Consider the following 21,599-nt stretch of genomic DNA (forward strand, 5'->3'; position numbering starts at 1 on the left):
TAGAAAACTCTATCAATGGTCGGTGCATGCATATTAAGCTAGAATGTTCTAGCAGCAAGTAATAAAGTCGGCTACTAAGGAGGTTTTGTAAGTCGGTGGGAGTGTGTGTATGATCATGCACTGGAAAGTTCTAGGGATAACATAAGTCGGCAAACATGCCTAGGAATATGTATGTATCTGTGCTGTTAAGCTTGGAAGAAACCAAGTAATCAAGCAAGTAGGCAATCAAGTGAGTGAGAAACAAGAGTAGCCTTGTAGGAGTGTGAGTGGTCTACAGTTTGTCTTTAGAAAGTGAGTGAGTGTCATTGCTTTTAAAGAGTGTCCTTGAGAGTTCGTGTGATGTAATATTTTGTATGTGTAATACAAGTAATTTGTTTACTTGTGCTATCTCTTCAACATTTGTGTTAGAGTTGTGTACTCTAATATTTCCTCAACATGAACTCTGCACGTCTTTATGATGTTGATTTGACAGACAAATCTAGAAGCGGCTAGCTTGATCTTAGCACAACAGCATGATTTCGATCTTACAAATGCAAATTTGAAGGCGGTTGATCTTCGAAGAGCAAACTTGAAGAATATTAAGACGATGTCTGGTACTGATTTTAAGCATGCAGTTCTTCTAAATGCTTATGTAGAATAATTGAGTAATTGGCAACATTTGGAGGGTGCAGAAGTTTTCTGGTAGGACTTATGCCGGTGCCGGTAGGGAGCATGTATTATCTAGCTCCTCTATACATTACTGGGACTAAGTCTTTTGCTGTGTGAGAAAAAAGTTGCGCAAAAAGCCAGTTTTTGTTTAATCGAATAAACTTATATGCATACCGATCATATACTTATGCTACTTATATCCACACCTCCTCCACCACACTACCACTTCCACTCTCTTGAACTACACCAATACACAGAAAGAAAACGAGTAGGATTCTCTCACCTTCTAATCTCCCTCATCTTTCCTTCCTTCCTATTTAAATGGTTGCGATTAAGCTACGACAATAACTTGCTTTGAATTTTTTATATAGAGAAAAAAAAACAAACAAAAAAAAAAGTGTGAGAGCAGAGGAGAAAGAAGATGATAATAAAAAGGGAGAAAATACTACTCTGAAAAGAAAAACAGACCAAACTATTTTGTCTTGGATTTTCTCTATTAATTGGAGTCAGTCAGCTCAAAATTTAACTCCTCCCCTTCAAATCTTTTTAACTCTCCTTTTTACAGTTGGATAATATTTGTATTCTCTCTTTGTAAATAACGTACCTTACCACGTAAATTTCATAATCGGACTTGCTCAAAATTTCTTAAATTTTATTTGAATATCACTCTTACAAAAACCATTTCAATCGGAAATCATTTAGTCATTCAAATTTATAAAACAAATCGATGGAGTTGATATCAATCATGCAAACAAGGGCCCATCCATGAGTGACAGTCTTGACATTCCAGAATCTGTTGGTCTATCTGCCGAGTTGCCTACTCGTTCGTCATCAAGGCTAGTTGATTTAGACACGGGAAGAACGAGGGAAGAGGATAATTTAGATTCTGACTCGTACAGTTCGAAGCATCCTCGATTTTCCCTTTTTGGAAAAAAATGAGAGACAACTCAGAGGACAACGAAGTTGAGCACTTTCAATTCTATGTATAGTGTATTGTGAAGTAGGTTAACTCCAGCAAGAAGTAGTATCGTATTATTGTTAGCATTGGTATGAGCGTTGCTGTATATTTTTTGTCAAATATATCGTAATTACGCAATCTTACCATACATGTACATGATTCGTTGATCCTTGGGAAACATAGTTGTTCATCATCAGAGCAATGCAACACAGATGCTTGTTTGGTTCATGTCATGCAATACACTGATGACATGGGACTCGAAATAGTCTGTTGGATGAAAGCGGATTGATTACAATGTTTCGATGAAACAATTATGTACACTTTGACATGTGATCGGTAAAAATGCAGCACCGCTAAACAACGGAAATAGTGAAAACTCTAGCGTACTTGTTCCATGAATATTGAATAAACAAAGCGCAGCACTGCTAAACAACGGAAAGTGCAGGATGAGAGCGACTTGAATTCATCGTTTATCTTTGCTATTATTCTCATACCTCATTAGTAGTTAGTCCGGAAATTTCTTTGAGTGGCTTCCACACAAATTTCCTCCTGCCAATATATCGGTTTTTGGACATATTCATAAGAATGATCTATGCTATGAAAGTACGCATGAACACCTAAAAATACAGGAAAAAAATAAATTTGGCATTACCAGTTTCCGCACTCCGCGATTACCCTGACTTTGGGACGGAGGGTGGGAAGTAGAGCAAGAAACTGCAATTCCGCCTTCGACAGAACCTGAAGTACACGGGACAGCATTAATGTGATTGAGTTCCTATGTTGCTACGGAAAATGATTTTCACACTCTGCTTTTGTCTACAAGAGTAAATACCTTGGCTTCAATGATCCAGACTACAAGGCCTTTGGCCTTTGGAGGTAGAGCGGCGAGCCTGTAATCGACCTCTGGTGGAAAGTACCATCTTGATATGGGCTGCTTCCCTAGATGAGGCTACTTTCCAAAAATAACCATTTGAGTAAGAAGAATAGAAGAAAATGGCCTCTACACTTTGACATTAACACGACGAGTAACAACCTGATAACATAACATACCGGACAAACAGGGTGGACCTTCGTGAGGGTGGTCTCAGGATCACCAAGGCCTCGCGCACTAAGGTCCAGAAAATAGTAGCCCTGGTACGTGAGGCGGTTAAGATACCGCCCCTCGTAACCTCCTTCATGGGGAGAGTAGACAGCAAGGGCCTTGTGTTCTTCAACGTCAGAAAGCCAACGGCCAAGGTCAAATCTCACCAAGTCTCCTCCTATGAAGTCCTCTATCCCTCTCCCACACCTTATCATTCCAGCCCTTTTGGATGCCTTACCACTTCCATGTCCCCCACACAATCCCACCATTAGCACCATGCTTCTGTTTCCCTTCAGCTCATTGTTTCCGATGAAGCTGCTTCGACGCGGTGGCTGCTTGTGCCGGAGATTCGCGGAGACGGGAAGTATCGTTCCATGCTTGAAGCAGTTTGCAGCCGCCATATTCTAACTGGAAAGGAAGATAGTGATGGTGTGGGAGAAAATGCCATTAGCGGGAAGGAAATGGAAATTAGATAAAAGGTTGTGAAAGAAACAATGCCAAGACAATGCGTGTATGGTGGGCAATGAAGATAAGAAATCACAACTCTCTCCTTTACTAAAATGTATGGTGCTTGTGTTTGTGGGGAAAATGATAAACTCATGGTTAGTTTCAAAGTACTTTTAAAATTATTGAAGGAAGAAGCATAGTTATGTGCCTTTTTTTAAGAAACACTTGATGGTTTTCACGATTCATTTACGTTTTTACTAATGACTGGTTCAAAAACATTTTCATTAAAATCGCTTTTATTCCTTTTAAAAGTATTTCCAAACGAGCCCTTAAACTTTTTAAAATATATTTTGGAATTATATTAAGGATATGTTGAGTAAAACTTTAATTTTTTTTAATTATAGAAAGTAAAAGTTATGTTAAGGATAGTCATGCATGGATATGAAACGTAATTACTATACATTGTCAATTTGGTGAATCTCACATTGCATACGCCTTCTATCAACATTAAAAGTTAAACATTGTAAAATGTATTGTGAAATTCTAAGGATATCTTGAGTAGAACTTATATTTTTCTAATTCTAGAACGTAAGAGCTACGTTAAGGACAATTGTTTATGCTCTTTGGGTGCAAGCTACCATAAACTATCTGCAAGCACCATAAACTATCGAGTTGGTGAATCTCACAATACAGATCGATTCCACCAAGTTAAAAGTTGAACGTTTTGGAATGTATTTTGAAATTATGTTAGGAATGTTGAGTAGAACTTTCATCTTTAAATTATTAAAAAGTAGGAGCTACATCAGGATTTTCATGCGCGCTTGACATAACATACACTAAATTCTTGGTTTCATGGACTTCACAATGGAGATCCATTCCTTCCACGTTTCACTTTAAAATTATTAATTTGTTGAATCTCAATGTCTCGTAATGTGAACCATTTCATCGACGTTCTCACGGTCAACTAGGGTAACATTATACGGTGAAGTTCAGATTCTACCATAAACAAATTTACAATACCGAAAATAGCATATCATTATAATCACATGCAAAATACTCTTAATGAGTGAAATATATTATGATTATGGTGAAATAAATCATAAAGATTTGACGTGAAAAATAAAATGTCAGTTGTCGACTACATGACATACACCCCTTTTCCTTTTATTTAAACTTGATACCAATAGCGTAAAATAAATTTAGACCACATAACATATTGAATCAACAATTAAATACAAATTCAATTATTCAGAATGATAATCAAACGGATTCTAATTTGCTGACGCTTTATAACACGTGGACTCCCCCTAGCCATGGGGCTGATGCCCCTCTCCTTGGCCCAGCAACCTTACCATACGCTGAAAGAACCCAATATTCTCCTACAAAGTTAAAGCTTTGAACTTTGGAAGACCAACAATGGCTATGCTCTGAAAATCATCAAAGAATCAACCTTGACTTTCTCCCCCCTTCCCTTCTTCTCTGTCCTGATTCATCCTTCCCTCCCTCCATAAAGCCTTCCCAATTTAGGGTTTTCAGATTTTCCCTTTGAGCTAAGCTTGCTGGCTGGGTCCAAGCAACAGCCAACAACTAGAAGATGCTGGGTCCCACCGCGTCGAAGTGGCACAGAGCCGGCGGGAATCTCCTCCACCTGAAACCCCACCGGAGCTTCCAATCAAACGCCTTCACCACCAGAACCGCCTTCCACGGCAGGGCCATTCGTCTCCCAAAGTCTTTGACTTCGAACACCGTCCGTACAGCATCAATACTCCCTTTCCGCGTTAACGCCTTCATCGCCGATGGCACGTCCGCCCCTTCTCAGCCGGACGGGCGGTCGTTGTTCTCCACATCCCCGGACAAGAACAACCCGACTCCTACAGTGTCTAAGGGGAATTCCGTCGAACAGATTACGGACGTGCAGATTTTCCGAACTCTCGCCAGTTACTTGTGGATGAAAGGTAACTATGAATTCCGCATCAGGGTCATTGCTGCTTTGGGGTTCTTGGTTGGCGCGAAGGTACTCAATGTGCAGGTGCCTTTCCTTTTCAAGCTTGCCGTTGATTGGTTGAGCTCGGCCACTGGCAATGCCACTGCTCTGGCTTCTTTCACCGCCGCCAATTCGACCCAGTTGGCTCTTTTTGTAACCCCGGCTTCGGTTTTGATTGGATATGGGATTGCACGTACTTGCGCTTCTGCTTTCAACGGTACTACTACGCATAAAGTAATTGCTTTGCTCATACCATTGTCTTTGGATATTCATGCTTAACTGACATGTTTTTATGGAACTGGGGTTGTTGTTTATATCTAAAACTTTGCATAATTATATGGTTGTAGAATTGCGGACTGCCGTGTTTTCTAAGGTTGCGCTGCGAACAATCCGATCAGTATCTAGGAAGGTATGAGAGTAGCATTCCCCAACATGTTTCCTTTATTGGTTACATATATAGCATGCTTGGATTACTCCAAGAAATTAGATTCTCTATATCCTAAAGTTTTCCTTGCCAAATGCAATTTCAACATTTTGCAGGTCTTCTCTCATTTGCACGACCTTGATCTTCAATATCATCTTAGGTATCTATATCTATTACTCTCCATGTTTGTTTAGAATGTATCCATAAGTTGTAGAGGAGGGCTGAGAATTTAGTTGTCCTTAGGGGAGATATCGTGCTTTAGTTTGTAATAACAGCCTTTTCAATAAAGTTGATATTTTGAGCTATTAGTTGCATGCTGACAATTGTGTTATCCCTTGTCTACTTAATTTCAGTCGAGAAACCGGTGGACTAAATAGAATAATTGACCGTGGTAGCCGTGCAATAAATTTTATTCTCTCGTCTATGGTGTTCAATGTTGTACCCACCATCTTAGAGGTATGATTTGTACCTTTGGTTATTGTCAAGCTTGTTGACATGTATACACTGGACTTAGTAACGTTGTGCTCGTGCGAAGGTTGATGTTCCATCTCACTTCGTATATATAACAGAACTACATTACTAAGTTTCTAAACAAATTCAACTGATTTGACATGTACCTTTCGGTCCTTTCCAGATATCTATGGTTTCAGGTATACTGGCTTACAAATTTGGAGCACCTTTTGCGTGGATAACTTCACTATCAGTTGCTGCATATATCGCATTTACATTGACTGTCACACAGGTATTGTGTCTCTTGTCAATTGTTTGCTTACAGTTTGTGGAATGAATTGTGCACTTTTTTCCTGTTTGTTAGAGCATCTGCAAGGGACTAGCTAATGAAAGTGCCACAGCTAAAATGTAGAGAAATTTCAAAAAAGATGCCCACATCATACTACTAGCTATTTTGTCCCTAAAAGTTACTCAACCTCTACGAGCTCATACATATGAGGGAGAGAAAGTGATTCCTAGTGACTTACTATCTAATATTTTAATATAATTAGCGAGCAAAATTCTTCATTTTGAATATTCTTGAGAGAGAGAAAAAATTTAGAGACATTCATGACTACTTAAAGTAGGCAGCAGGGTTGGAGTAACATTCAAAAGTGGCTAGCGAAAATGAATTTTTTGTAATTTTAGCTGAATATGAAGAGTCCCCTTGGGGATGCTCTAATTTCTATTCCTTGTAGGTGACACCTTTTTTCTTTTATTAGTGATCTGTATTGGCATGTACTTTTTTCTTCATACATGCATATTATGCTGTATTGAGATATGTCTAGAAATATCTTGAACCATTTCATCATCTTATCCTGTCTATTAATATGCTGATAGCTTTTGGTTTATGAACTTTTCGTTAATGATTTTCTTGCCTTTACAGTGGAGGACTAAGTTTAGGAAGGCCATGAATAAGGCTGATAATGATGCTAGTACAAGGGCAATCGATTCACTTATAAATTATGAGGTAACGTGAAGTACTTTGTATGGCTTCTACTCACTTTATGCACAAGATGCCTTCAAGTCTCTTATCTTTTCAAGTTATTTTTCTGTTATTTCATCATCTGATGCTATTTTCTTTCAACAGACTGTGAAATATTTCAATAACGAAACTTATGAAGCCACTAAATATGATGAGTACTTAAAGAGTAAGTTTTTTTCTTTTTTATATTATCACAGTATGTAGTATGTTGCATGGTTATCAATCCTGAATTAGCATTGGTCTGGAAACTAATATGAATTATACCCACTAGTTCATGGTACACAAAATGTAAAAGCTGCTGTTAGTCTTTCTGATAAACTTAAAGTCATAAAATGTCAAATTATTTTGAAGTTATGCATAAACATGTATTTATTGCGACATATGCACTGCTTGCTTACTGGTCAAGAAAATTCTTTCATGAACCAACATTGATGCTTCCTTCTGTTTCATGCATTTATGGGTTTGCATGGTAATCTCAGGTGGCATTCCACCAAGCCGACTCTTATTTTACTTTATTGAGTGTTCTTTGTGGGTTATTTCTTCCCACGGTATTGGACTTCTTGTTCCACCCTGAAATATTTTGCTTTCACTAATAATAGTAGTTTCCTTAGTTTGAAATTGAGCACTTATGTACCCCAAAATGTTATTTTCATGGTTTCTTAATGCTTCTTCTGTTGCTTTTCGTTATTCTATCTTTCAGGGTATGAGGATGCTGCTTTAAAAACACAACGCAGTCTTGCTTTTTTGAACTTCGGCCAAAATATTATATTTAGCACGGCTCTGTCAACTGCTATGGTGTTGTGTTCAAATGGTATTATGAGTGGCAATATGACAGTTGGTGATTTGGTAATTTTCCTTTAGGTACTGACTTAGTTTTTGAATTTTTATGTATTTCGAAGAGATTCTCTAATGGTCATTCAAATTATGGGTGAATCAATACACAGGTCATGGTGAATGGACTTCTATTCCAGCTCTCGCTTCCACTCAATTTTCTTGGTAGTGTTTATCGTGAGACTATACAGAGTCTGGTTGACATGAAATCTATGTTTCAGTTACTGGAGGTAAATGAAGGAACTTCACAGTTTACTTGCAAGTTGGCTTTCAGTTGATGTATAGAGTGTTTCTCTTGATTATTTTTTATTCACTTGTTCACTATAAAAAAAAATCTATCTTATAATGGACAAAACCTATGCTCTTTCTATTTTCAAGCCTTGTTGGTCAAGAAACAAGAAGGAAATATATATAACACTCTTATTCTTTTACTTGTGAGTTTGTACTTTGTACTTATAACTTTTATATGGATGAGATAGATTTTGTTTGCCATTCAAGTTATTTCAATATTTGTTATCCTGTACGTTGGTGAGTTGGCAATTTTTCACTTTCTAATACGCTTTTCTTGTTTCAACTTGTACTTTTGTTTTCATCACTACCGTAGGTAAAGGCTGAAATTGGTGACAAAGCTGATGCAAAGCCTCTGGAGTTACGTGGGGGGAGCGTTCAGTTTGACAATGTACACTTCAGGTGGTGTATGCTTCTCTTTCTATCCTTCTATTATTAATAGAGCATTTCAAGATCATTGATTTTTAATATTTAAAGGCTGAGAGTTCAAGGACTTTGTTTCTTTTATAATTTTGGGTGTTTAAAAGAACTGGATCTCAGAAGAAGGCTTAAATTGGGTGCAAGTGAAGGCTTTGCTTGCCTTCCCTCTGAGTCGGCATTTCTCAACATCGTTAGCAACTTAGAATGATGATGTAAAGGGTTTCTTGGACGATAGACTTGATCTTTATGTCCCAGATTTGCATGTGATATTATTATAAGTGTATTGTTTGTATGATCCATTGCTGATGCACTATATTTTCCTATTTTCCATCTATTCAGTTACCTGACAGAAAGAAAGATTCTTGATGGGATATCATTTGTTGTACCTGCTGGAAAGAGTGTGGCTATCGTTGGAACCAGTGGAAGTGGTAAGGGGACCGTCTCTTGATACAATGTTCCTTTCCTCATAGATATAATTTAATGTTCGACATGAAATACTATATGTTTATGGTTTGTGTGCTTCCTTTGGTGACATGGTTCTACCATAGTTCTGCTCACATTGCTTGATGTAAGCCCGGCAGTTATTAGGATAAGCAAGTGATGCCCATGCATATTTATTTCTTTTATTTTTTGTATTATTGCATGATATAGCGTATGTTTATTTTCTCAATATGCATGGATTTATGAATGTATTGAATTTGCATTTTGCCTGCAGGCAAGTCCACCATTCTCAGATTGCTCTTCAGGTTCTTTGACACCCATTCTGGAAGGGTAAGCGAACTAATTCTGTTTTCTGTTATTGTTTCCTATTGGTACAATATGGGCCTTATTTACAAAGCATGCAGTGTTATCTTAGTGTTCGAGTCTGATCCTGATGGTTCAAGTCGTGAGTGGTCGTCACTTGTTAGGTTTTGCCTTGCTTATTGTCATTGCTGAAAGTTTTTATGCTGTTTGCAATTTCTAATCATTTAGACAAAGTTTTATGATGATAATAGTACTTTAAGAACTTGCCATCAATCTTCTCATCAGCTCGAAACATATTTTAAGCTGTTTTAAATTTTTAATCTGCTAGGTAACAGGAAACAGCTTGGTTATCACCACCTAGGGATGATTAAAGATTGAATTATTAAAAGGAAGAACAAAAATATTCCCTGAAAATAACAAGCTTTGTAACTAAACAAGGAATTGGATTGAATTATGACTTGAATTAGAGATGACCAAACAAGGGTTGAGTTAAGAGGTTTTAATAAATTGCATTTCACGTCAAATGGAGAGTCTTCCCATTCTCATAAAATGTTTGTCATTGACAGATAAAGATAGATGGTCAAGATATTCGCGATGTGACACTTGAGAGTGTACGGAAGTCTATTGGTGTTGTGCCCCAAGATACAGTAAGTCCAAATAAGCAACTTCAATTTTGTTTTGTTTCTGGTTTTAGTTGGTACTACGGCAAACCCTGAGGTGGCTGTGCAAGATCTTGCTGGTCTTAAGTAGTAACAGCCTAATAAGGAAATATCTTGTGGTTCATTGGCAGGTACTTTTCAATGATACGATATTTCACAACATTCATTATGGTAATCTTTCAGCAACAAAAGAAGAGGTATAAGATGGATGAGTATCTCTTTTAGTTTTATTCTTTGAAAAGCTTATTGTGCATTATTTAATCTACTGTGCTATTTTCTTGGCCTAAATAAATATTTTTGATAAGGTGTATGATGCCGCTCGACGCGCAGCAATACATGACACTATCATGAAGTTCCCTGACAGGTACTCTACTGTTGTAGGGGAACGAGGGCTTAAGGTGAGAGTACTGATACTGTCTACCAATTAATTTGTTTGCTGTAGTCATGGTATAAACATCCCCCTCTGAGGGCTAGGTTGGGTTAGGGTACTACATGAGTTTAATGTAATCTTTTTAATGTTGACTGTTTGTTAATCCTTCGTGGAACTATTGAATTCTGAAAAAATTGATAATAATTCTGTGCAGTTAAGTGGTGGTGAGAAACAGCGTGTGGCACTGGCTCGTGCATTCTTGAAAGCGCCTCCAATTCTGTAACCATTCTCATCTTTTTCCATAATTTTTTTTCTTTTTATTCATGCTTTAATCTCCTTTAAGGAGAAAGTAATTATTTTATGATGTTCTTTTTATTTGATATCCACAGCTTATGTGATGAAGCTACAAGTGCACTAGATAGTACCACAGAAGCAGAAATATTAACTGCATTGAAGTCCTTGGCAACTAATCGAACATCAATTTTCATTGCCCATAGGCTAACCACTGCAATGCAGTGCGATGAGGTAAGCATTCTTCCACCTGTGTGTGGATTCTCCTGCATTTTAAAATCTTTTTCACCTTAACATCTAAGACTTTGTAATTCTTAAGTTGGGTTCGTGGGCATGAAAGAGTGTGAGTTGCAGTTTTGTCATACCTTTTAAACTATTGAACTCCTTGTTTGATGGCTGCACTTGGCTTGCATTGGATAACTCGCTAGTTCAATGAATGTTGAATGAAAAAGTAGATATTCAGTTGAATAGTTTGTCCAAGTGTAGGTAGAAGATGGATTAGGAGGGATAAGTTTTCTTCACAATTAATCCATCTCATGCTTTCCACTTCATTCAACATGCATTGAATCTAGTGAGTTACCCAATCCCAGACACCAAATGAGGCATAAATGTTTTGTTATCAAAACCTTTGTTGGACTACCCTCTGTCCTACAATTCCTTTAACTTTTCATATTCCTTTTATCTTATTCCTCTCTTTTCGAATCAAATCTCAGATAATAGTTCTGGAAAACGGGAAAGTAGTAGAGCAGGGACCCCATGATGTTCTCTTGTCTAAGGCAGGAAGATATGCACAGCTCTGGGGACAGCAAAATAACACAATTGATGCGCTTGATTCTACCGTTAAATTGGGGGCTTGACCTTGTTCCTATTCCTCCACCCCTCTCCCTCCCAAAATAAGAAAGAGTGGCTTAAGAAGCTGTTTTTCTGTCAGTCTTGCTGTACTTTATTAGCTGCCTTGGATAATCAACTTATAGATATATTGAATTGGTATACATGAGGATGCACTTGGGTTTAAGCAATGCTCTCGCGTGCGCTTGAAAGATTGATAAATGGCATGTGGATTTCTCCATACAATTCTTCTATGATCTTCACTTGACTAAGTTTCAAGCCCATGCTTCTATGATAAGGTAGGTAGTGCTGCTTGGTTCCTTCTGATAAATTGTACAGAAGCCAGTTTAGCTTGGAGAAGCATGCACCGTGTTACCAGGGCAGCCTATGAACATCGGAAGAAATTTTGTGTAAATTATCTAACTGATACCTGAGGTAGCTTCTTAACTATATCCTTGCTGCTTAGGATTGAATTCAGTTCACTTTTATACATCATTTTAGGAAGGACTGTAGAATTTTGTGGCTTAGTGCTTTTAGTTCTATCCATCCATGCACAAGATGTAAATCAGTGTGAAATTTTGTCAATTTGTGTTTACACATGTATCTTCTTTTTCGCGCAAATTGCGCCTAGCATTTTGTGAATTTATGGATCTTTATTGTGTTTGTGGAGTGAAAGGTAAATTCTTACGTTATTCTTTTGTCGTATAGATAGCAACATTGTGTAACGTATTAGCGTTATGCCAAATCTGGCGTAACAATTGCATGTTGAACAGATTAGGAAGTCACTGGCACTTGTAGAAGTCGAGTTTGTTCATCGCACAGTTGTCAAAATAATCGTTGCATGTAACGCTTACTTGGCCACCTACCCCGAGCATGGACAAAAGTGCCCGGTGTATAAACTTATCTCTAGAGAAGTCCTTGATCACTTGAGTCTGAGAGTGTGACTTAAATGCATGTTATGTGATGAGAATTTGCCAGTTTTGAAAGAGTTATAGGGTTGTGACTGTTCATTTGGTAATTTTACCTGCACTTTCCCATTTGCTTTTACCTCAACTGCTGCATTGGCTCTCTCATAAGGTTTGTTCTCTTCTCTTTGCTCCAATCTACCTTTCCTTCTATGTAGAATCTGTACATAGCTGCATTTTTACAGGGTTTTTTTGTAACATCTTTGTTTCAAGCTTCTAAGGTCCGGTTGGCGGGGTTTTCCCGTCCCGTGTTATTTTTCTTATTTGGTTTACAGTAATTTTTCATTTGCCCGTATCCTTTATAACCATCCTTGCTTCAAATTTTGAAAGTACAAAAATTTACTTGTGCTGCAAAAGGAAAAAGAGGGGAGGAAGACTACCATTTGGGCTATGTAGCATTCTTTCCTATTCTCCTCTCCTTTTGCATGTACATATTAACACTGGATCCTCAATGTGGGAATTTGAAATTGAGTATTGAATTGAGGAAATCAAAATAGGATGTGGGAAAAGCCAGCAGGAATGCTTCTTCAGGAAGCACTTATGCAAACAAGCGTTTTTGCTATTCAAATTTGAATTAAAGTCTTAAATGTTCTTTTGAAAGTGCTTTTAATAAACTAGAAACACTGTTTATTTTTTCTGTCAAAAGTTGCCAAAGACGTATTTTTGGCTATTTCACAGCGTTTTTAGCCTTTTTGAAAGCACTTCTAGACAGATACCTTTAGAAAACAAGAGTTGCGGTTATTTCAATAAATTATCGGGGTAAAAATTTCATGTTCTACTTTTTATCATAAGGAAATATGTTTCAGGCCGTTATTGTTGACAGAAAGAAAAGAAAAAAAAAATTTTACCTTGCAAACCTTATCTCTTTGTTGAGGTGGTGCTTCAAAAATCACTTTTATATCTAAGCACTTTTGCTAGGAGTACGTTGAAATTTAATTAAAATCTAAAAAGTACTTGTAACATGCTTGTGTAATCTAAATGTACGTCAAACAGGGACAAAAATGCTTTTTGTCAATAAATCATCTCGGTAAAAAGTTCTAGTTCTACTTTTCATCAGAAGGAAATTTGTTTCAAACCGTTGTTGTTTGAAAAAAGTAGAAATATTTTCACCTTGCCAAAACCTTCTCTTTGTAGTAAAACTAGCAAAGAAAGTGACGTCATCAGTGATGAGCTGTAAAATATTTTGGTGATGATGCTGACGTGGTGCATCCGTTACAAATGAATTGGTGTTTTGCATTTACCGAATTACCAAACTATTCATTAGTTGTTTTCCTCCCCCTTTAGCAGTTAACAATTTAACCTATTAACACTATCATTTATAAATAAAATAAAAAAATGTTTTCATGTTCTTGAATTTCTTATAAAAGCTGATATCTAAATAGTACAGAAAATTAGAAGCGAATTATATACAAAAACTGATTACAAACTTTTAATAAAAAATGAAACTCGAGAACACTAAATCATGGTTTATGTCCGACATTATTATAGGTTTAGTATGCCTCTGGTTCTAGTTTTGACTAAAAGTTTGTAACCGGCTTTTTGTGCGCATTTTCTACATTACAAACATGGATTGAAATTAAAATGTATATGGCACAATCCAGCTATGGAAATATGGGAGGGAAGTGAACTAGTTGAAGGGAGAAGGAAGAGTGCCCGAATATCGGCATTGAAGGAGGCTAAGAAGAACAAACAAATCCCCAAATCCAAAACTAATGTCGGTAGCGAGAACGGTAAGACACCTGTTGCAGCAAAAGCAGCAGCTTCTGGTTCCAAGAGGGGCCGAAAGCGCAAAAAACTTGAAGATGTAGTTCTATCTTCTCAACAGGTCGTTCTGTCCCTGCCTTACTCTTACATTATGTATTGACATAAATTCTCTGTAGTGTATCAGTAACACATCGGTACTTATTGACAATGATATCGACACCTTAACGATACAATATGGATAGTTTGTTCTCTAATAATGAACAATGTTCGCTTAAGTGAAGAACTGACTTATATATGTGCATGCATAAATTGGAACTCTAGTTTATCTTGGATACTTATTTCAGCTGCAGGGTCCTTTCCAAAAGTTGCGGCTCTGCAATCCTTCCCTTCTCATTTGCCGTTGCATGCAAGTTTTTGAAGACCGAATACATGATGTCGACGCGAGCAAGATCAGTGAGACTCTTATTTGCAACATAGATTTTGTTTAGTTCAAGATTTCCGAATGCAGTAATGTAGTTATTGTTCATGTTGCAGATCAACTGTTATCTACGCCAGTGGCGGTGAAACAAGTATGCGAGTACATCCTTAATACGTTACAAAGGTGTGTGCACATTGTTTTCTTTCTTCTGGAATGCTTGAATTACTAGTTGGAAAATTACTCAAGGACGTGGATTGTTTAAGTACGTATGGTATGGTTTTTTAACCTAATGTGTCTGCTTTACATAGAAGGGATACACTTGATGTATTTGCTCAGCCTGTTGACCCTAAAAAGGTTAGCTCTATACGTGTTGCCAAATTTTTCTCACATTTGTTTCATCTTTCAAATCAGATAACAGTGATATGTTTCTTGGTTTCCAAGGTAATAACCTATTACACAACCATAAAAAAGCCAATGGATTTTGGCACCCTTAGAGATAAACTTCATGCAGAAATGTATGCAACCCTGCAACAATTCAAGGTTTGCGCCGAAACAAACGCTCTACCTCCTGTCCCTATTCTTTCTTCTTCTTCTTTCTTGCAATCTTCTACTCTCCTTTGTATCCGGTGTCCATCAGAAACCGGAAAACATTACCGCATCATTTTATGTTTTGAATTGCACCGAGTGGCATGTGTAATTGACGAAATTATGAACTTTTTTTTTCTTTGAATTAACAGCGTGATGTGCTGCTGATACCCAAAAATGCAATTCACTTCAACGGAAAAGCCACCATATATTACCAAGAGGTAGGCTAATTTATATAATTTTCCTTTTCATGGTTTTTGTTTTTATAAATATAAACTACCATGAAAATCTTAGTTTTCTTACCAGGCTCAAGGTATAAAAGATCTTGCCAACGAACTTTTCAGAACTCTGAGATATGATCGAAGGCGTTTTCTGTTAAAATATTACTTCCATGAAATACTCTGCCCTGATGGGAATGGTGGAGATATACACTCAAAGTTTCTTGAACCAACTGGGAAGCCAAAGTTTTTTGAACCAACTGGCAAACCACAGCGCTTGTGTGGCTCATCTCTCAGAAGAGAAAAACAAGCTGATCCAAATCCTGGTAATTATTGCAATGGCCTAGAGACTGTTGATTAGAAGATAACTAAAATAGGCGGAATTCGAAGAATTTTTCTACCTTCATGCATTTTTATGGATGGAAAAGGAAGCTAACCTGGTTTGCCTTTCCCTTGCTTTGAACAGGACTGAGAAATGGTAGGGGTTCAAATTTAGCCGAAGTGCAGAGCCGTTATAGTTATTGTACGCCTTCCAATGAGAATGAATCTTTAATCTCAGCTGTCTACAACGCCCCCAGCAAATTACTTGCCCATGTAAGTTACTATGATATAACCTCACCTCCATAAGGAAGCACAGCATGTTAGTTTTTTATACGCAAGATTTTTCGTAACGTCTGCACCGATATGTTTTCATATGAAAAGAGAAAAGGACTTACTTGGCTTGCAATTTGTTCCAAGACCGGAGACTGCGATACCCTGCCTGTTTCATATGGTGCTCATAGAACTTTATGGAAGTGTTTGAAAAATGTTTTAACTTTGAGATTATTTACTGGTTTCGGCAAACTTGTTGTATAAGTATAAATAATTAAATATATAACTTCGTTGCTTCTTCATGACAATGTAGATTGATGCTGGTTTCGGATACAAAGAAAGTCTCATACGGTTCATTAAAAATTTGGGGCCAACAGCTCAAATGGTTGCTAAGAAGAAATTAGAAAGTCTACTTGCAGCTCAGCATTGCCAGCCCCAGGCAACCCCTCCAATTCAGAACCAAAATTATCCGGCTTTCGCCCTATCTGCATCACCAGCACTTGGTCATCCTATTGGTGTTAATAGTTCTCAAATGGCTCATATGCAACATAATTCCCTGGATAATTTGCCAAGGGATGTGAATGCTTCTTATTTCCATGGCGATGCTTCTGCACAAGGATATGCCCCGGTTAGAGCCAGTGTATGCATCAATGAGGGTGCTTACAAGGGAAAGATGAATGCAGCCGACACATCCAGATTAGGCATGGAGGGTAATGTCATTGACCCGAAAGGGAAAGCACCCGAGGAACAAGATACTTCTGACAAAACTTTCCCGAAACGGATGGCTATTGACATAAACAAAACCATGGACTTCACCAGTCTTCCCAATGGCATAAGACTTCACGGGAGCAACATTGAAGGCAGGCCTCATCAATATCAGAACGGAAACGTTCAGTTGGGGTCGCACATTTGCGTTGTTAGAGATTTGGGTGGTCCTGGGACAAACAGCATAAAGTTTAGGACTGTGGATATGCTAGCAGAACGTAACAATGTAGGAAACCTGCTGCAGCAGCTTCCGCAAGCTCCGATGTCTAGGACTGCATCAAATCAGTCGAGGCTGCAAGAGATCACGTCGAAAACTAACACCTATCTGAGGCCTTCACCCGCTCCTGAGCTGTCGAGTTTGATCCAGGCAACAACTTGCTTCAATGGTTCCGACACGCAACTCAATAGAAACTATGCAGCTAACTCTTTTCGTGCAGGTCAGCTTCCTCAAATGAATAACTATATAGCTAACCCTGCACAGGCAGGTCAGCTCAAGCCTCATCCCAATGCGGCGCAAGGTGTGCAAGAAATGAGTAGCTTTCCGAGCATGAAACTGAAGCTTGGTGAGGATCATAGTGCAATGGCAAAGGGTGGCATGTATATGAGGAGAGAACAAGGGGAGGTGTCGCTGGCGGCTCGGGGAATGATGAAGCCTCCTCCCTTGTACAATGCATTTGGTAGCCATGAAAGAGCTTCTACTCAATGGTACCAAAGGGAGCCTACTACTGAATCTTTTCTGCCCTGGCAGGTGGATTCTCATCAGCCTAACTTGGCTCTTCAGCTGTGAGTTGAGTGAGCTAAGGGAGGGGCTCCCTTGAACTTTCATCCCATGCATGTTGATCAAATGGACTTGTTTTGTATTTCTCTTTTCAATGTCCTTTGCCTTGTCCTAAGTTCACAGACGGTTTTATGTTTTATGTTCTAATGTGTAATGTCTCCTTTGAGTTGTTCATCTATGTCGTCCCTAAACTGCTTTGGTAGGCACCTCAGACTATGTTTTATGTTCTAATGTGTAATGTCTTCATTTGTGTTCATCAGTGTCCATCCCTTATTAACTGTTTGGTAGCATATCTGACTTCCCTTTAGGCTTCAATTTTTTTTATTAATTATTGTGATATTTTAATCTAATTTAAACTATAAGAAAGGGGATTCGAATTTGCATATAGAGAAAAGAACACTAATCTAACCAACTTGACTAAGGTAGATCTACTAAGACTTCAAATTTCTTTTAAACGTCCGAACTCCAAATTGAATTTTTCCTTCACTTACAAGTGAAGTACAAGAGGCCAAAAGATGAATGTCGAAATCACTAACACTGATGAATTCTCACAATGCGGCATCAAAAGACTCGTAAGTTGTCAAAGAGGGCAAGTGAAAAGCAGACAAAAAGCACTCATTCCTAGTGAAACCCACTTCACTTGATGGGCTGGCTCCTTCCTTCAATCCTTTATAGTATGTATATTTTAATTAGGCTCGTGTGTACCATTCTAAACAGATACTTAACCATCCAATAACAAATAACTAAGTGAAAATTAATCATTAAACAACACATGCAGATATGTTAAGTTATTCAAATTTATGATCAACTTATCAACATGTCAACATATGATACGATGTTGGCAGGGTCATAACCACCTCTAACTATTTTAGTCTTTAGCTCTCAGGGAGGGGGGACCATTACTGTACGTATCGTTTTCACTGACTAGGGTTTACAAGAGAGGACCACCTCACATGTCAATGACTCAATATTATGATAGGCTGAAGCAGTTTAAAAAGTTGTGAATGATTATTTTATGACCCCTAGGGTTTGAGGAGATGTTTTTGGTTCTTGATCCATCTTTTGTGGAGAGCTTTGATAAGAAGTTGTGGTAGGGTGAAAGCACAATGCATGAAAGTTTCTAATTGGATCGTCCGGTTCGGATACATTTTTAACTCACGCCCTAAACAGTTTAAGCTGCTGAAGTCTAGTTGATGCATTGTTTCAGTTCTCGCAGAGAGTCTTACCCAAAGAAAACTCATTCAACCGATCTCCACAATCATATAGAAGCTGCAAGCTTACAAGAGCAGTTTCTCTTAGCATTGAGGAGTGTGAACTATTTTCCTTTTTCTTTTTAAATTTGGTAAGGTGGCCTATTCTTTCCTTGCCTATCTTGGTAACCAAAAAGGTAGAACCAGGCATTTAAGTTTCCAAGTTGTCTAGTAATTCACTTCATGTACTATTGCATTGTGGTTGATTTTCTAACAGTTAAGGCTTTTGCAATCCAACAATTGTTCATGCATCGTTTCAATTCGAGTATAAATATGACCTTTACCTGATAAAACCCGTCACGCCATGAGAGTTTCAAGCATAAATTGAGGAAGCAAACACAAGAAGTGGGATGAGGCAACAATTCCCACTCTCATTATATATGAATACAGGGTTCACTCACATCCAACCTCACTTCTTTCAAACCTAGCCGTGGAGATCGATCAGTTGTTGTGAGAAAGACACTGTATACGAGTCATATGAGAGCGTTCTCATTGGATTGAGAGATAGATGCCTTGTGTATGCAAGTAATGTCCTTCCTTGCCCATATTGGTAATGAAATTGGTCGAACTAGGCACTTGGGCTTCCAAGAAAGAAGCCTCGAGAAAGCATAAATATCCGTTGTCGTCTGGTAGATTACTTCATGCACTAGGCATTACGCAACGGCTATGGTAAGAAGATCAAAATTTTATACTAAATTATACATCACCAATAAAAAATATACATATCATTCAATACTTAAATAATAATCCAACCATTAATTACCACATCATTTGATTTACAAATTTAATTTAAAATTTTAGTCTCTTTAATGTTACCTGATACAGATTTCTTTGAATGAGATCAACAACATAATAAAATAGGGCAACTGACAATGTGGAAACACACCCCCATATGGAAAGGATATTAATTTTACTACAACATATGCACGTTACTCCATGAATACAATTAAAAATCTACTTCACTTGTACTTTCAATTTCTTTTTTTGTGTACTTCCATTATCGACAACCAATGAACTGGTTATTTTAATTCATTTCAGATCTTCATACACACACGTACAAATGATATACACGCACCACCTTAAAAAGGGTTTCAGCTACAAACAAACTAGAAAAACCCTACTCACAACTAAACTTCATAAGACTGCTTGACTCGTTACCTCTAAGAATCCATTGTATTCTGACACTCACAACTTGACACATGCACCTAAATAACTCACAACTTGACATATGCCCGTAAATAACTCATTAAAATCACACCAAAAATAAAAAACTTTTACATGCCAAATTGTAATTTATCAATTTGGGATGAATGAAAATGACCTAGAGAAAGCCATGAATTTTTCCCTCTTGATTTTTGCCCAAGGGAAGTCAAATTTGTGCAAGATAATGTTCAAGAAACAAACTTTCTGCTGATAATTAAAGACTAAAAAGAGATTGTAGGGTATATGTATATACAATAAAATATAGACCTCACGAATGCCGATGAAGCATGAAGTGCAGTAGTAGCATATAGCTCCAAGTTCCAACCACTGCAATTCTGAGAGACTGCGTTTTAGCCCCACCAGACGTAGACATGAGGCGGGATTTAAGATGCCAAAACGCATGCCATAAAAACCTACTTTCTAATTATTATGCGTTGCCAAACATTGCCAAAACAAAAAAGACAACCAACCACAGCCTCCATATTTCCCCAGCATAAACATGGACATGTAAATTGTAAGCATCAAATGGAAAGCCCTCTCTCCTGGCGAGGGTTCAGGTTCACTTGCTAAAGTAGACACTGCTGGACTTGTACGTTCTGTATAGTAACATGTTTCTAGCTCTTTAGGTTTTACTAGAAACAACAATCTCTAAGTACCTCCCGTAGGAGAGAAAACTTACAGATTTAGCGGGGATTTATCTACATACCCTCTCTCTAGTAGTATGTCTTTGACTCTTTACCTCTACCTCCGGGAGAGAAACTTCAATGCTGCGGGATATACGTCACCTCGCTCTAGCAACTTCTCCTTTTTTTTTTACTAAAAATAACAATCTCTAGTCAAGTGATGAGTAAGAAAGAGAGGCAAAATATGGTCGGGACAGGAAAGTTCTTTCTTCCCTCCACAACCCACAATCATTTTGTTCAATTCAATGGAAATGTTTTGAAGGGGAGGAGGTTGTTCACTTTCCCTTAAAGTTCCATGTCACTAATTTCACGAGTTGATCAGCCCCTTGCTCTTATTTCTTACTAGCCGCAGCCAAAATATAGGTAAACAACAAAAAACGTACCCAAATTTGTTACTGAATTTCAACGGTGTGACACAGTTTCACAGCATCCATTGTAATAGACATAGCACCCTTGACCAATTAAGTTTAACTCGAGCACGTTCAAAATGCATAAACATAAATTTTGGTGTAGAAAATTATGGAAATTAACGGAGAGAATTGTAAGTATAGTATCAGTAGAGAAATCAGCATAACTTATTTCACCTGAGGAATGTAACAAAAAAAGTGCGGAGATAACCACAGCTCTGATCACTAAATACATCATCAAAAAAATGGCAAGGTAAACAATATATACAACAAAGAAGACAGTAAAAGGGAGCTCCCTTCAGTCCAAGCACAGAGAAGAAAAGAATGAAGTTATCTCCCGCATCATTCACACATTCACAGTAGAAATATCCACTCCATTTCTACTGAGTTTGAATGAATGAGTCGGCAGCTAATTCAAACCCCTTGCCCTTCCATGAGTGGACTGAAGAAAGCTCACTTAAACTATCTCTAAGATCACATAATACACATGATTCCAATAATGTTTACTGCTCCATGAAAACTATTATTCACAGGGATCGAAAAATGGAAACAAACATTTCGGTACGTATATGCTAATTCAGAAGA

General features: G+C 37.8%; 3 protein-coding genes and 1 pseudogene across 8 annotated transcripts; 3 read left to right on the forward strand and 1 right to left on the reverse strand.

The window, feature by feature from the left end:
- Positions 1–640, forward strand: part of LOC137743207 (FH protein interacting protein FIP2 pseudogene) — a 6,695-nt pseudogene extending 6,055 nt beyond the window's left edge.
- Positions 641–1,857: 1,217 nt separating this feature from the next.
- On the reverse strand, positions 1,858–3,173 carry LOC137741314 (NAD(P)H-quinone oxidoreductase subunit N, chloroplastic-like). The gene is made up of 4 exons (XM_068481034.2): positions 2,657–3,173; positions 2,439–2,555; positions 2,259–2,344; positions 1,858–2,155 (listed from the first exon to the last, which is right to left on the reverse strand). Exons 1-4 carry the CDS (start codon positions 3,086–3,088, stop codon positions 2,095–2,097), a joined length of 696 nt encoding a protein of 231 aa, XP_068337135.2. The 5' UTR covers positions 3,089–3,173; the 3' UTR covers positions 1,858–2,094.
- A 1,275-nt stretch (positions 3,174–4,448) lies between these two features.
- LOC137742170 (ABC transporter B family member 25, mitochondrial) lies at positions 4,449–12,139 on the forward strand. Its single transcript, XM_068481957.2, has 18 exons — positions 4,449–5,335; positions 5,466–5,527; positions 5,659–5,702; positions 5,896–5,998; positions 6,177–6,284; positions 6,918–7,001; positions 7,122–7,182; positions 7,717–7,862; positions 7,961–8,077; positions 8,452–8,537; positions 8,895–8,983; positions 9,271–9,326; positions 9,866–9,946; positions 10,090–10,155; positions 10,264–10,356; positions 10,543–10,607; positions 10,718–10,853; positions 11,333–12,139. The coding sequence occupies exons 1-18, from the start codon at positions 4,729–4,731 to the stop codon at positions 11,474–11,476; spliced, it is 2,148 nt and encodes a 715-aa protein (XP_068338058.2). The 5' UTR covers positions 4,449–4,728; the 3' UTR covers positions 11,477–12,139.
- Positions 12,140–12,371: 232 nt separating this feature from the next.
- Positions 12,372–17,731, forward strand: LOC148692683 (uncharacterized). 6 transcript variants are annotated; one of them, XM_088679737.1, is made up of 10 exons: positions 12,372–12,524; positions 14,014–14,237; positions 14,461–14,569; positions 14,651–14,717; positions 14,843–14,888; positions 14,976–15,074; positions 15,272–15,340; positions 15,414–15,663; positions 15,804–15,931; positions 16,242–17,731. In XM_088679737.1, the coding sequence occupies exons 2-10, from the start codon at positions 14,016–14,018 to the stop codon at positions 17,478–17,480; spliced, it is 2,229 nt and encodes a 742-aa protein (XP_088535863.1). In that variant the 5' UTR covers positions 12,372–12,524; positions 14,014–14,015; the 3' UTR covers positions 17,481–17,731. The 6 variants fall into 6 exon arrangements, with proteins under 6 accessions (XP_088535863.1, XP_088535866.1, XP_088535867.1 ...); XM_088679740.1 differs by having other exon boundaries at positions 15,426–15,663; XM_088679741.1 differs by having other exon boundaries at positions 14,467–14,569; positions 15,426–15,663.
- Positions 17,732–21,599: the final 3,868 nt, after the last annotated feature.

This window comes from Pyrus communis, chromosome 11, assembly GCF_041283825.1.
Source record: "Pyrus communis isolate YQ-2024b chromosome 11, ASM4128382v1, whole genome shotgun sequence".
NCBI classification, from domain to species: domain Eukaryota; kingdom Viridiplantae; phylum Streptophyta; class Magnoliopsida; order Rosales; family Rosaceae; genus Pyrus; species Pyrus communis.

Coding starts and splice junctions, on each gene's coding strand:
- LOC137742170 (XM_068481957.2), top strand. CDS start 4,729: ATGCTGGGTCCCACCGCGTCGAAGTGGCACAGAGCCGGCGGGAATCTC. Junction 5,336..5,465: donor TTGCGCTTCTGCTTTCAACG/GTACTACTACGC, acceptor ATATGGTTGTAG/AATTGCGGACTGCCGTGTTT. Junction 6,285..6,917: donor TTACATTGACTGTCACACAG/GTATTGTGTCTC, acceptor TTGCCTTTACAG/TGGAGGACTAAGTTTAGGAA.
- LOC137741314 (XM_068481034.2), bottom strand. CDS start 3,088: ATGGCGGCTGCAAACTGCTTCAAGCATGGAACGATACTTCCCGTCTCC. Junction 2,556..2,656: donor AGGTCCACCCTGTTTGTCCG/GTATGTTATGTT, acceptor TTTGGAAAGTAG/CCTCATCTAGGGAAGCAGCC. Junction 2,345..2,438: donor TCTGGATCATTGAAGCCAAG/GTATTTACTCTT, acceptor CGTGTACTTCAG/GTTCTGTCGAAGGCGGAATT.
- LOC148692683 (XM_088679737.1), top strand. CDS start 14,016: ATGGAAATATGGGAGGGAAGTGAACTAGTTGAAGGGAGAAGGAAGAGT. Junction 14,238..14,460: donor TAGTTCTATCTTCTCAACAG/GTCGTTCTGTCC, acceptor TACTTATTTCAG/CTGCAGGGTCCTTTCCAAAA. Junction 14,889..14,975: donor AGCCTGTTGACCCTAAAAAG/GTTAGCTCTATA, acceptor TTGGTTTCCAAG/GTAATAACCTATTACACAAC.